This window comes from Cucurbita pepo, chromosome LG18 (genome assembly GCF_002806865.2).
Source record: "Cucurbita pepo subsp. pepo cultivar mu-cu-16 chromosome LG18, ASM280686v2, whole genome shotgun sequence".
In the NCBI taxonomy this organism is placed as follows: Eukaryota; Viridiplantae; Streptophyta; class Magnoliopsida; order Cucurbitales; family Cucurbitaceae; genus Cucurbita; species Cucurbita pepo.
In genome coordinates, this window is record NC_036655.1 from 6,625,829 (window position 1) to 6,639,542 (window position 13,714).

The 13,714-nt window shown below is 36.6% G+C and overlaps 2 protein-coding genes across 3 annotated transcripts in view; one reads left to right on the plus strand and one right to left on the minus strand.

The window, feature by feature from the left end:
- The first annotated feature begins 924 nt into the window (after window positions 1-924).
- On the plus strand, window positions 925-7,189 carry LOC111779717 (probable WRKY transcription factor 17). Its single transcript, XM_023659839.1, has 4 exons — window positions 925-1,369; window positions 6,185-6,311; window positions 6,389-6,514; window positions 6,643-7,189. Exons 1-4 carry the CDS (start codon window positions 979-981, stop codon window positions 6,806-6,808), a joined length of 810 nt encoding a protein of 269 aa, XP_023515607.1. The 5' UTR covers window positions 925-978; the 3' UTR covers window positions 6,809-7,189.
- A 5,571-nt stretch (window positions 7,190-12,760) lies between these two features.
- Window positions 12,761-13,714, minus strand: part of LOC111779632 — a 4,977-nt gene continuing 4,023 nt past the window's right edge. For both annotated transcript variants that reach the window (XM_023659721.1, XM_023659722.1), the window contains one exon: window positions 12,761-13,202. In XM_023659721.1, the coding sequence (XP_023515489.1) occupies window positions 13,026-13,202 (177 nt within the window). In that variant the 3' untranslated portion in view covers window positions 12,761-13,025. The remainder of the gene's footprint in view (window positions 13,203-13,714) is intronic.

Consider the following 13,714-nt stretch of genomic DNA (forward strand, 5'->3'; position numbering starts at 1 on the left):
GTTTGAAAAATAAAATCTAGAGAAAAAAAAGTAGAAATATCTGGTCTAGGTTTTGTGTGTGTGTGTGTGTCAACGCTTTCATTGCTCATCTTCAATGTGCTTTTAAAACTTTATTTTAAATTTTAACCTATGGTTTTAATTCATTCACTTGTCAACCAAAAATGGAGTAGGTCAACAATTTCACCTAATCCCCCAGAAATATCAGCCAAAAATTCAGCTATGGTATTTAATGATTAAATTTAATTGAAAATTTTAAAATTTACTATATATTTTATAAATAATTGAGATAAAAATATATGGGTTACCACCTTTATAAGAATAAAATTCATAATTTATAGTTTTATTTACTATATTATATATATATATATATATATAAAGAAAAAAGAAAAATAAAAAGTGGGAGTTGACTTTAGGAAGGCAATTTGTTTAATGTCCAATGTTTTTTTGTGGAAAAGTTTATTGTTTTTTTGTGCTTTGTTGGGATCCACCCACTACTACCACCACCACCAAGCCTCTACTTTCCAAATACATTTTTCCAAATTTCTTCCCATTAATTTTATTATTATTTAAAAAAAATTATTATTATTATTATTTTAAAATTTATGTTTTTCAATTTTTTAATTATAAAAAATATGTGGGTGAGCTATCGAGAACTATTTTTAATAAATTTCTTTATAATTATTTAATAAAAAAAATTAAACTCGCTGTAAAACTAATTTACCACTTATGAGTTAAAATATTTAATTTAATTATCTAAAATTTTACAATTTGAAATTTGACTTTTTGTTTATTCCTTATAAGGCAATAATGATAATAATAATAATTATACCTCTTTGAGTTGACTAAAATTCCATTGACTTTCTCCTCCTTTTCTTCCTCTTTTTATAACCCTCCGCCCTCTCCTTCTTCCATCCTAACCTCTCTCTCTCTCTCTATCTCTTTAAGCTTCTCTCTGAGATTCCGGTCATCTTCTAATCCATGGCGGTGGATCTGGCAGTGTTTCCGGCGAAGATGGAGGATCATACGGCGATTCTAGAAGCCTCCTCCGCCGGTTTACAGAGCATGGAGCATCTAATCCGCCTCTTATCCAAACAGCCCTCTCAAACCCCTAATTGCTCTGAAATCGCCGATTTCACCGTCTCCAAATTCAAGCGCCTAATTTCCCTCTTGAACAGAACCGGCCACGCTAGATTCCGTCGCGGACCTTCCAATTCCCCAAATCCCCTCCCCAATTCCCCCAATCCAACCTCCAAAATCGATTGCCCTAACCCTAATTTCACCCCTGTCGCCAAATCCCCTGATTCTAGGGCTCCGACTGACTCCACCACGACCTCGTCTTTTGTCTCCACTATCACCGGCGACGGCAGCGTTTCTATTAAGAGGATATTTTGCGGTGATAATTAGTTAGAATATATCTCACATATTTAGGGAGTTGTTAGTATAGATTTGATTAACCGTATATTTTATTTATTTACCAGATTTAGTTAGATATATATTTTTTCTATTTTTAGGTATTAGTTGATAGTTTGTATCCTATTTAAACGTGTTAAACATGAATGAAGATCATACTTTCGATCCCAATTCTATTTCTATTTCTCATTCTTAACATGGTATCAGAGCACCGATCTTGGTGTTCTTAAATATCAAAATTTCCTTTATGGCGGAATCAGCCAAATCCAGCTTCAAAATTTCGGATGTTGATTTAACACATCCGTACTATATTCATCACTCTGATCAGCCAGGATATTCACTTGTTCCAATCAAATTAAATGGAGCAAATTACCAATCCTGGAGTAAATCAGTTATGCATGCTCTTATTGCCAAGAAGAAAATTGGCTTCATTGATGGCACAATTGAGGAACCGTCCCAAGATGCAAATTCAACCGAATTCGAACTCTGGAATCAGTGCAACAGTATGATAATATCTTGGTTAACTCATTCCGTTGAAGCAGATATCGCTAAAGGCATTATTCACGCCAAGACAGCTCATCAAGTGTGGGTTGATCTTCACGATCAATTCTCACAAAAGAATGCTCCAGCAATTTTTCAAATACAAAACTCGATAGCAACGATGTCACAAGGAACCATGGCGCTGTCAACATATTTCACCAAGCTCAAAGCACTTTGGGATGAACTGGAAGCGTACCGCACACCATTTACCTGTAATCAACGTCAAATACATATTGATCAACGCGAAGAAGACAAATTGATGCAATTGCTCATGGGGCTTAATCAGTCTTATAAAACGGTGAGATCTAACATATTGATGATGTCTCCATTACCTAATGTGAGGCAAGCCTATTCATTACTTGTACAAGAAGAGATGCAGCGTCAGGTAACTTCCGAACCTACTGAGAAAATCTCGATTGCATCAGCAGTGCAAAAGAAAACAATATATTCAAAATTCGCCAAGGACAAATTGTGTGAACACTGCAATAAAAGTGGTCATACAATCAATGAGTGTCGAATTCTTAAGTTTCACTGTAAGTTTTGTGATAGAAGGGGCCATACAGAAGATCGGTGTCGACAGAAAAATAATTCTGGAAGGACAAGACAAGACAATCAACACAATAACCGTGGATATCGATCATCTGCAAATATGGCCGATGTTTCACAGTTGAATACAGAAGAACAGTCACCTAATTCCATTCCAAATTTTTCTTCTGAGCAATTACGACAGATAGCACAAGCCTTATCTGCAATCAATCATCACCCTTCTGGTAATTCTGACAATCACATCAATGTTGCAGGTTTGTTTCCCATATCTACATTATCTATTAACTCTGCGAGTTCTAATTCATGGATTCTCGATAGTGGAGCTACGGATCATATAGTATCAAAATCTTCTGTTATGACTGAACCAAAGGCTGCCATCATGTCTGCAATAAATTTGCCTAATGGAGAGACAGCACGTGTGTCACATACTGGCAATATTTCTCTTAGCCCTAACCTTCAATTAAACAACGTTTTATGTGTGCCTTCATTCAATTTAAACCTAATGTCGATCAGCAAACTTACCAATAACTTGAAATGTTATGTCACCTTCTATCCTGATTCTTGTGTTATGCAGGACTTGGCTACGGGGAAGATGATTGGCTCGGGTAAACAATTTGGAGGTCTCTATCATATTTCTTCATCTCCAATCAAATCTTCAGCTCATCAAGTATCTCAGTCATCTGATTTGTGGCATTTACGCCTAGGTCATCCTTCCTTTTCTCGTTTTAAATTTCTAGCTGATCAATTGCATCTTAATAATGCGAGTTATTCTCATAATTGTAGTATCTGCCCGTTAGCAAAACAAACTAGGTTGTCTTTCCCAAGAAGTTCAATAACAACCCATTCTGCTTTTGATCTGATACATTGTGATGTTTGGGGACCACATAAAATTCCTACCCATTCTGGTTTGCGTTTTTTTCTCACTATTGTTGATGATTTTACTCGATGTACTTGGGTTTTTTTAATGCAACATAAGTCAGAAGTACATCATTTGTTAATGAACTTTGTTAAATTCGTTCAAACTCAATTTCATACTACTATCAAGATAGTTCGATCAGACAATGGGACTGAGTTCCTATCTTTGCAACCATTCTTTACTTCTTGTGGTATTGAATTTCAGCGCACTTGTGTCTATACTCCACAACAAAATGGAGTCGTAGAACGCAAGCATCGCCATATCCTAAATGTAGCTAGGTCTCTTCTTTTTCAGTCACAGGTTCCACTTAATTTTTGGGGAGAGTGCATTTTAACGGCTGTTTATCTTATAAATAGAACGCCATCACCATTATTATCTAACAAGACACCCTTTGAAGCACTCTACAAACGACCACCTACATTTCATCATCTTAAAGTTTTTGGTTGTAAATGTTATGCAACTATAGTACATCCTAAGCAAAAATTTGAACCTAGGGCAACTCCTTGTGTTTTCGTAGGATATCCTTGTGGTCATAAAGGTTACAAGTTGTATGACATGCAATCTCACAAATTCTTTATCAGCCGTGATGTCAAATTTTGTGAAGATGATTTTCCTTTTTCATCAGCTTCACAAACTTCGACATTAGCTCCTTCGACTCCTGTTGTACCACTTCATGATCCATCCTACTCAAACATCCATCCTCCACCTTCTATTCCTTCACCTCCTACTCCGTCGTCTCCTCCACCTTCTCCAGATTCGCCCACTAATTCCAATCCTATCCCACCTGATACATCAGCTCCACTTCGACGTTCTACTCGTACTAAACAGCCTCCAGCTTGGCATAAGGATTATGAGATGTCTTCTGGAGCCAATCATTTAACCTCTAGCTCAAGTCCCGGCACTGGCACCAGGTATCCCCTTCATCATTACCTTTCATTCTCTCGTTTTTCTCCTACTCAACGTGCTTTTCTAGCTCTTATTACATCCCAGACAGAACCTAAAACCTATGACGAGGCAGTTGGCGACCCGTTATGGCAGCAGGCTATGAATGATGAAATTGCAGCTTTGGAACGTAATCATACATGGTCTCTCGTTCCTCTACCACTTGGTCATAAAGCTATTGGTTGTCGTTGGGTGTACAAAATTAAATACAACTCTGATGGTTCTGTTGAACGTTATAAAGCTCGACTAGTAGCAAAGGGATACACTCAGGTTGAAGGTATTGATTACACAGAAACATTTTCCCCTACAGCGAAACTTACTACACTTCGTTGCTTACTCACTGTTGCTGCTGCTCGAAAATGGTTCACCCATCAGTTGGATGTTCAAAATGCCTTTCTCCATGGTAATCTAGACGAGGAAGTTTATATGTCTTTACCACCAGGTCTTCGCCGACAGGGGGAGAATACAGTATGTCGGCTCCATAAATCTCTTTATGGATTAAAACAGGCTTCTCGCAATTGGTTCTCCATATTTTCTACAACTATACAAAATGCAGGCTACACTCAGTCCAAAGCAGATTACTCTTTGTTTACTAAGAGTAAAGGTACTTCTTTCACTGCAGTTCTAATCTATGTTGATGATATTCTGTTGACAGGCAATGATCTCGAAGAAATTCAATATCTCAAGACTAGTTTACTCCAGAAATTTCTTATCAAAGATTTAGGAAATTTGAAATATTTTCTAGGCATTGAATTTTCTCGATCTAGAAAAGGAATTTTTATGTCTCAAAGGAAGTATGCTCTAGACATACTTCAAGACACAGGTCTTACAGGAGCACGTCCAGACAAATTTCCTATGGAGCAAAATCTGAAACTTTCTTTAACTGAAGGAGAGAAGTTGAATGATCCAAGTAAATACAGACGGTTGATTGGCAGATTAATATATTTGACCGTCACTAGGCCTGACATAGCTTATTCAGTTCGTATGCTTAGCCAATTTATGCATGAACCAAGAAAACCACATTGGGAGGCAGCTCTTCGAGTTCTGAGGTACATCAAAGGCACTCCTGGTCAAGGACTTCTACTGCCATCTGAAAACAATTTAAGATTACAGGCATATTGCGATTCTGACTGGGGTGGTTGTCGAACTTCCAGACGATCTATTTCTGGGTTCTGCATTTTCCTCGGAAATTCAATTATTTCTTGGAAGTCTAAAAAGCAGACTAATGTGTCCAGATCATCAGCAGAAGCCGAGTATCGAGCTATGGCAAATACTTGTTTAGAGTTAACTTGGTTAAGATACATTCTTCAAGACTTGAATGTTCCACTGTCCGAACCAGCATTATTATATTGTGATAATCAAGCAGCATTACATATAGCAGCCAATCCAGTTTTTCATGAACGTACGAAACACATTGAAATAGATTGTCATATAGTTCGAGAAAAGTTACAAGCTGGAATCATCAAACCGTATTATGTATCGACCAAAATGCAATTGGCAGATGTTTTTACTAAAGCTTTGGGAAGACAACAATTTGACTTTTTGAAGGACAAGTTGGGTGTGATCGACATACACTCTCCAACTTGAGGGGGAGTATTAAGAGGATATTTTGCGGTGATAATTAGTTAGAATATATCTCACATATTTAGGGAGTTGTTAGTATAGATTTGATTAACCGTATATTTTATTTATTTACCAGATTTAGTTAGATATATATTTTTTCTATTTTTAGGTATTAGTTGATAGTTTGTATCCTATTTAAACGTGTTAAACATGAATGAAGATCATACTTTCGATCCCAATTCTATTTCTATTTCTCATTCTTAACAGTTTCACTCTTTGCGACTCCGGCAGTCTCCTCCGGTAAACCGCCGCTGTCGGTGAAGAGGAAGTCCGATGACAGATCTCGATTTGGCTGCAAGACTCCTTCCAAGCCCTGTCACTGTGCGAAGCGAAGGTACCGATTAGGGATTCTTGATTTTCAATTCCTCGTCGTATGAATTCAATTTTTCTTAATTCGATTGATTTTTCCAGGAAATCTGGAGTGAAAAAAACGGTACGAGTCCCGGCGATCAGTTCTAAAATCGCCGACATACCTCCCGATGAATACTCTTGGAGAAAGTACGGCCAAAAGCCCATTAAAGGCTCCCCCTATCCTAGGTAATTCGTCAATTTTTAATATTTTATTTTATTAATTTTCAATATTAATATCTTTCTAAAATTTATTAAAATTAAATTTATAATTCTAAGAAAATAATAATTAATTATGTTAATGTTTGATTTGGCAGAGGGTATTATAGATGCAGCACCGTCAAAGGTTGTCCGGCGAGGAAAAAGGTGGAAAGAGTTCGTGACGATCCGACCATGCTCCTCGTAACATACGACGGGGATCACCGTCACCCGCAGCCTCCGGTGACCCATCTTAACGTGGGTGTCGTTTCCCAGAAATCTTGAAAAGGGTAACGTGGCGGGGAATCAACGCTATCTATTCGGCTGTGACGCTGTTTCTTAAAGATACCTGTGACTCTAGAGTTGTCTCCGAGTATTATTAAAAAGTCAAATACTTTTTTAAAGTCAAAACTAGCCTCGGAGTACACGAAGCGATCGGGTTTGTTGAAGTCAAACCAAAATACAATCACGTTCGAATCTCTCGAGATGGAACCCGGAAAGAAACAACGTGGTGGTGGAAGGGTATTGATGTAATTTTGATAATCATTTTTTTATATTTGAAAGTAGTTTGACCATAAATATGGGTCCCACAAGATTGGACTTTTACTTTATTTTTTTATTTAATAATAAAAAAGTTATACATGGTCGGAAATTTAAAAATTATTATTTTTGTTTTTCACCATTTAAACTGTTCATACAATCATATGAATTGAATAACTCGATCGACTCAACTTAGCTTTATTATTTTCTTTAAATTATTATTGGAATTAAGAATATTTATGGAAAAAATATCAATTATGTTATGTGACTTATGAATTTTTTATGCTCGAATTTTATGAAATTTTAATTATTAATTGATAAATATATTTAAAAAATAAATACCCTAATAGAAGGGTAAAATAAATAAATAAATAAATATATATATATTACAGCTAACAAGCTTGAGTCAATTTGAGTATAGTTTCGACTAGTTGCTTCCCGAATGCCTCTTTCTTGACTATAGTATGGTCTAGTCTTTCTTTCCAATGCCTCCTTTCCTTTCCTTTCCTTTCTTGCCGCGGAGAGTAAGCAAGCGACCTTGCTTGCATTCTAAGGGGAGCAATTTTTCGAGTCTACGAAGCTTCGTAGTTCTCCCTCCCCCCTTTCTTTGCCTGGCCATGGCATTAGATCCATAATGACTGGCGAGTCGGAACATTACGAATATAACCACTAGCCGTCCTATCGAAGAAAGAGATCATTAAACCAATTTAGCCGAGCGTCGGGGAACCCTCGTTTTTCAGTCTTTGATTTTCTAATAAGCGTCAGGCAATGGAATTGTGAGACCCGGAGGGCGAAGAGGCTGTGGGAATCGCAAGAATGGATCAGTCTTCCATTAGTGAAAAAAGATACTGATTCTCAACAAAGGTGGATGGTTCGATATCCCGTCTTTTAAAATTTGAATTAAATAAATAAATAATAATAATAATCATAAAAGCCTGTTAACCATGGCATTGTTGGGCTTTAGGAGTTTATTGGGCCCATTTTAAGGTTTAGACTGGCCCAAAAATTCCAGTTTGGGCTTTAAAAAGTGGCCCTTAATAATTTGGGCTATTATTATGATTTTTTTTCCGTTTAAAAAGAACAAATAAAAAAAAAAAAAAAAAAGGGCTTAGTTTAAGGAAAGGACAATAATATCCATTCCAAATGAGCCGACAAAAGTTAATGACATTTGATTAGTTCCATTAATTTTTCTTAATTCCATTAATTAAATAAAAAGTCTTTAAACAACAAATGATTAATAAAACATTACCCGCCAAAATTTGAAATTTAAATAAAAAACATCCACAATAATTACTCATAATGTCTTTTTTTTTTTTAATTATTATTTATAAAAAAAAAAAAAAACTTATCTCTTTTATTTACTGTTCGTGATTATAATTTTTTTTTTCCTGTTCTAACCTTTTAAATTAGGGTTTTAATAATTTCTGTAGAAGTTAAATAAATTTGAAAAAATAAGTCTATATTTTCATTAAAAAATTCCACAAAAAATTAATTAATGAAAAAAAAAATATTTTATTTATTTATTTATTATTATTATTATTATTTATTATTTTAATTTAGAAATAGACAAGTTTCATAGGATGCTTTAAGGGTCTCCTTCACCTCTCCCACTTGGATGTGTTTTTTTTTTCCTCTCATATAATTTAATTTAATTTCTTTGTCTTTCAATAACATTGGATTCTCATATTTGAAAAAGACTTGAAAGACAACATTTTTTTTTATCATAGCTTACTAATTAAATTTGGCGACACATTAAGTTCTATGCTTTCAAATGTTCGATGTTTTATTTTGATTGTTCTAAACTTTCTAGTCCTAATATGTTTCAGACAAAGATCTTCCAACATAGATTTGGTGTTATAACAAGGAAAAAACATCCATTCGACTAATGATCCTGTAATAACTCATGCTCATTATTAGCGGATATTGTCCATTTTAGCCTTCTACGTATTACCGTCACCCTCATGGTTTTAAAACACGTCTTCTAAGGAGAGGCTTCCACATCCTTACACAAAATGTTTGGTTCTCCTCTCCAACCATTGTAGGATCTCACAATCCACTCCTCTTGGAGGCCTAACATCTTCGCTAGCACACCGTTCAGTGTTTGGCTCTGATACCATCCTTTAATAGCTCAAGCTCACCGCTAGTAGATATTATCCACTTTAGCTAGTGTCCTCTGATACCATTCTGTAATAGCCCAAGCCCACCGTTACCAAATAGTTGATTATGTATTACAATTAGCCTCACGTCTTTTAGGGAGAGGTTTCCACACACTTATAAGGAATGCTTCGTTTTTCTCTCCAAAACGTGAGATCTCACTGATTCAGACATCATTTGATAGCTATTCGATCGAAAACAGCGTCGAACTGTCGTTTGGGTTTCTTCTCTATTAAGAAAACATAGCAAACAAAACCGAACAAATATCATTTTAGAGTTTCATATAGGGTTATAACAAAAGAAGAAGGCTCACATGGAGCATGTTATGCAAGCAGCTTTTGTCTTGAAACTGTTAGGTTAATGATTATATTAAGTATGAAGTGGATGATGATCTTAAGCAATCCCTTTTGTAATTAAGAAACAAATTAAGTACACATGAATGAAGTTGGTTGTTTAAGACATTGCAGACAAGAACATCATGAGCTGTTCTTCCAATCATTGGGCCCCAATTGAGTTAATGAACAAGATTAAAGCAGTGATTAAGTTAATCAAAGTTTTAAACTGTTAGGGTTTATGGGTCACAGAACAAACATCCTATAGAGTTCAAAAGGGAATCACCAGCTTTTGAAGTGGACAAAAATCTTAACTTTTTAGAGATAAAATGGAAGAAAAAAGAAGTATAATGCAGACAAGGAGATGAACAAGCTTCATTTACTGTTTGTCAGTCAGTTTAAAGGCTGCTCTTTGGCTTTTTCCCTTCCTTTGTCATGCTTTCTCTCTCCCGATCCATCACCGATCAACTCAAAAACTTGACCTGATTTTTTCTCTTAGACGATATCTAAGTCACTGTTAAGCGAGAAACTTACTTAACTATAATGTTCTTTAGTTGTGATTGGGTATGTCCATCGGGTGGAACAGGGATAGAGAAGTCTTCCTTGTTCCCGTCTCTGTTCTCGCGAAATTCTCCATTTGAGGAATTTACAAAGATCGGGTTCTCTACAGAGAATTTTTTCTCGTGTTCTTTAATCTTTCTTTTACTTAATTTGACCTATATTTTCATCAAATAACCTAACTATCTATGCTCCTTTGTTACTGTGAGATCCCATATCAGTTGGAGAGGAGAACGAAACATTCTTTATAAGGGTGTGGAAATCTCTCCCTAGTAGATGTGTTTGAAAAACTTTGAGGGGAAGCTCGAAAGGAAAAGTCCAAAAAGAACAATATACTAGTGGTGGACTTGGACTGTAACAAATGGTGTTAGAGGTAGACACTGGGTCATGTGCCAACGAAGAGGCTATACCCTGAAGGAGGGTGGACACAAGGCGGTGTGCCAGTAAGGATGCTGGACCCTCCTACCTCTCCCGTATATCTGTTTTAAAAGCCTTGAGGGAAAGCTCAAAGAGGACAATATCGGCTAGTTGTGGGCTTGAGCTGTTACAAATGGTATCAGAGCTAGACACTGGGCGATGACCAACGGAGAAGCTAAGCCCTGAAAGGGGGTGAACATGAGGCGGTGTGCTAGCAAGGACGCTAGACCCCTACCTCTATACATGTTTTAAAAACTTCGAGGGAAAACTCAACTAGGACAATACGTGCTAGCAGTAGGTTTAAGCTGTTACAGTAACTTATGGGTACATTCTCACTCAATAATCAATTTGCGATTGATGCATCTTCTAGCATCGTTTGACGAATTGTCATCATCATAGTTACATTATGTTAGATAATATCTTCTCGTGCACTTGTACCTTAAGTGAATTGTATAACTCGAACGATTAAGACATTATTACCCTCGCTCGAACCGAAACAAAGGGTCAAACCTTCTCCTCAAGCCCCACCTCATTTGTTCAACCAAAAAAAAACACTCCCCTCTCACCCCCACCGAATAATCGTCCCCACCCACGTTCTCTTTTTTCCTCTCTTCACACCCTCTCTCTCTCTTTCTCTCATATATCTCTCTCTCATCATCACCATTTCAATTGCCCAACACCACGCCCTTCTCTCTCTCCCTCTCTCTCCGCCGCTTTAGCCATTAAAACTTGGATCACAGGCCACCGCCGGAGCTGCTGCATAATGGGTATGGAGGTTTTGGAGGAATTCCGGCCACTCACACCATTAAGATCACTATCGCTTCAACTTCCCAGAGAAAAAGCAGACCACAATATTCAAGAACAAGAAGACTGCCAGACGCCGACAGCCGCCGCCACCCGCCTGAAGCCGACCATGGTGTGTCCGCCGGCGCCCAAGAAACCTCGTCCTCCTCGAAGAAAATTGAACTTTCTGCCGCCGCCGTTCTTTGAAGCTCCCCAAGATCTCAGCTCTGTGTACATTGAGCTTCAAATTCCTTCCAAGAAGATCAAACCCATTACTACATGATCTTTCTATTACTAATTATTGTTTCATTTCGCCTTCTAATTTGTTCAAATCTTTTTTATTGATTAACATGCCTGTGTGTATAACTCCAAAATTCAAGAAACAATTTTTTTTAGTTTGATATTATCCACTTGTCAATTGAACTATATTCATGTTGATAAATCGTAAAATTATTTTACAGTAAATTTTAAATTAGGCATTGATTTGGTAAAATTGGATGTTTTTATGAAAAGGGTAGATCCATTTTTTCATTGACATCAACGGAGGAGAGAGAGAGGAAGAGAGAGAGAGAGAGAAGAAAAGGTATGTTGAAGAAGGTGGAAGGTGTGTATGATGAGCATGTGAGGTTAAGTACTGTTCTTCTCTGTCAAATTGACAAACATTTGAAAGCAATAGATGATGATCTGTAATGCTATAATAAAGATTTGTCTTTTTGGTATTAATCAAAAGAATAGTGAGGTGTAAAGGCAATACACAAATTTAGGTAATATTCATTTCACTTGTTATTTTACTAATTGAAACCTATACTTATGAACCCTACATATGGCCAAATCAATGAAAAACTAAACATGAAAAGTCGGAATTACCCTTGTGTAGAACAGAGATTGAGAAATGGTAAGATTGTATAAAAAAAAATGTACGTTTAGTCCACCGACCGCTTGCAGATATTGTCCGCTTCCAAATATAGATTAAGATACTTCAAATAAGTTGTAATAGCCCAAGTCCACCGGGAAGATATTATCCGCTTTGACCCATTACATATTGCAAACGGGAGAGATTTTCACGCCCTTATAAGAAATATTTCATTCCCCTTTCCATTCCACACTCGTATAAGGAATACTTCTACTTCATTATAAGAAATATTTCATTCCCCTTTCCATTCCACACCCGTATAAGGAATACTTCTACTTCATGGGGGTCACTCAGTGCCCGACTCTAATACTACTATAACAACCCAATCTCACTATTACAAATATTTTTCGCTTTGACTCATTAAGTATCGCTGTCAACCTTACAATTTTAAAAAGCGTCTATTAGGGATAGGTTTTACACTCCTATAAAGAATGTTTTATTCCCTTATCTAACCGACGTGGACTTTCACGTAAACAATATAATAGATATGAATAAGACATCTTTTGGAATTTGGCTGTAAAATTGACAACTCTGTACATGTAAAAACCAGAGGGTATTTCTAATAATTTCTCAAGTTGCAATGGAACAATTACAACTACATAATAGATATGCCAAACTGCAAATTTTGAAACCATTTGCTCAAAAACAAACCAATGCTAATTTGGTGACAGCATTTTAAAAGAAAAGGCTTTAACAAGAATTCTCACCATCTATTCTTCTGGCTTACTTTTTCCTCGAAAATGTGTATACAATATTCAACATGCTCGAATCTCTGTCCTGGGAATGCAAATTAGTTCCTAGTATTTCAAGTAACTCGAATGAGAAGCACAACCATTACGAAAACACAGGTCATTACGAAGATAGCCAACCAAGTGAAGCATGATGTTTTTGAGCTCTCTGAGTAAATCTGAACGGCACGTTTGTTGACCCGACCGGTGGTTGCCAAGCTATCCTCAACGGCCTTCTCTGTGGAATCCAGTATCTGTTTGAAGAGAATGATCAAGTTTACTATTACATCAGGAAGAAAAATGTTTAAAATTTGGAGTAGACACAAAGTTATATACAGGGTGAATGGGTGCCACTGTTACTATCACTGACTGCAGAGGTAATCTCTTTGGCATTTTGAAAAGATGCTCCCATGTAAAAAACTTCTTTTCAGATAAAAATTAAATTATTCATTGAAAGCAAATAAACTAAAGATAGAGAGTACAACTTGCTGGGAAAAAGAAAAGGGGACTACAGCGCTAAAGTAAGAAGGTCCACAAAGCTGGCTACGCTTGTGATTGAATCATGCAATGGACTCAAGTGAGGAATCCATGGCGATATCCAAACAGCATCTTTACTTGAAATATCATCCAATATGATAAGAATGAAGGTATTAGAAGATCATCTCGCACATTGACGACCTAGAGACCTAAATTTATGTCGAGGCTTTAGTGATGGCCAAGAAGTTGAGGAATATTATTAACATCCCTCCTCCTACCCTCCCCCCCC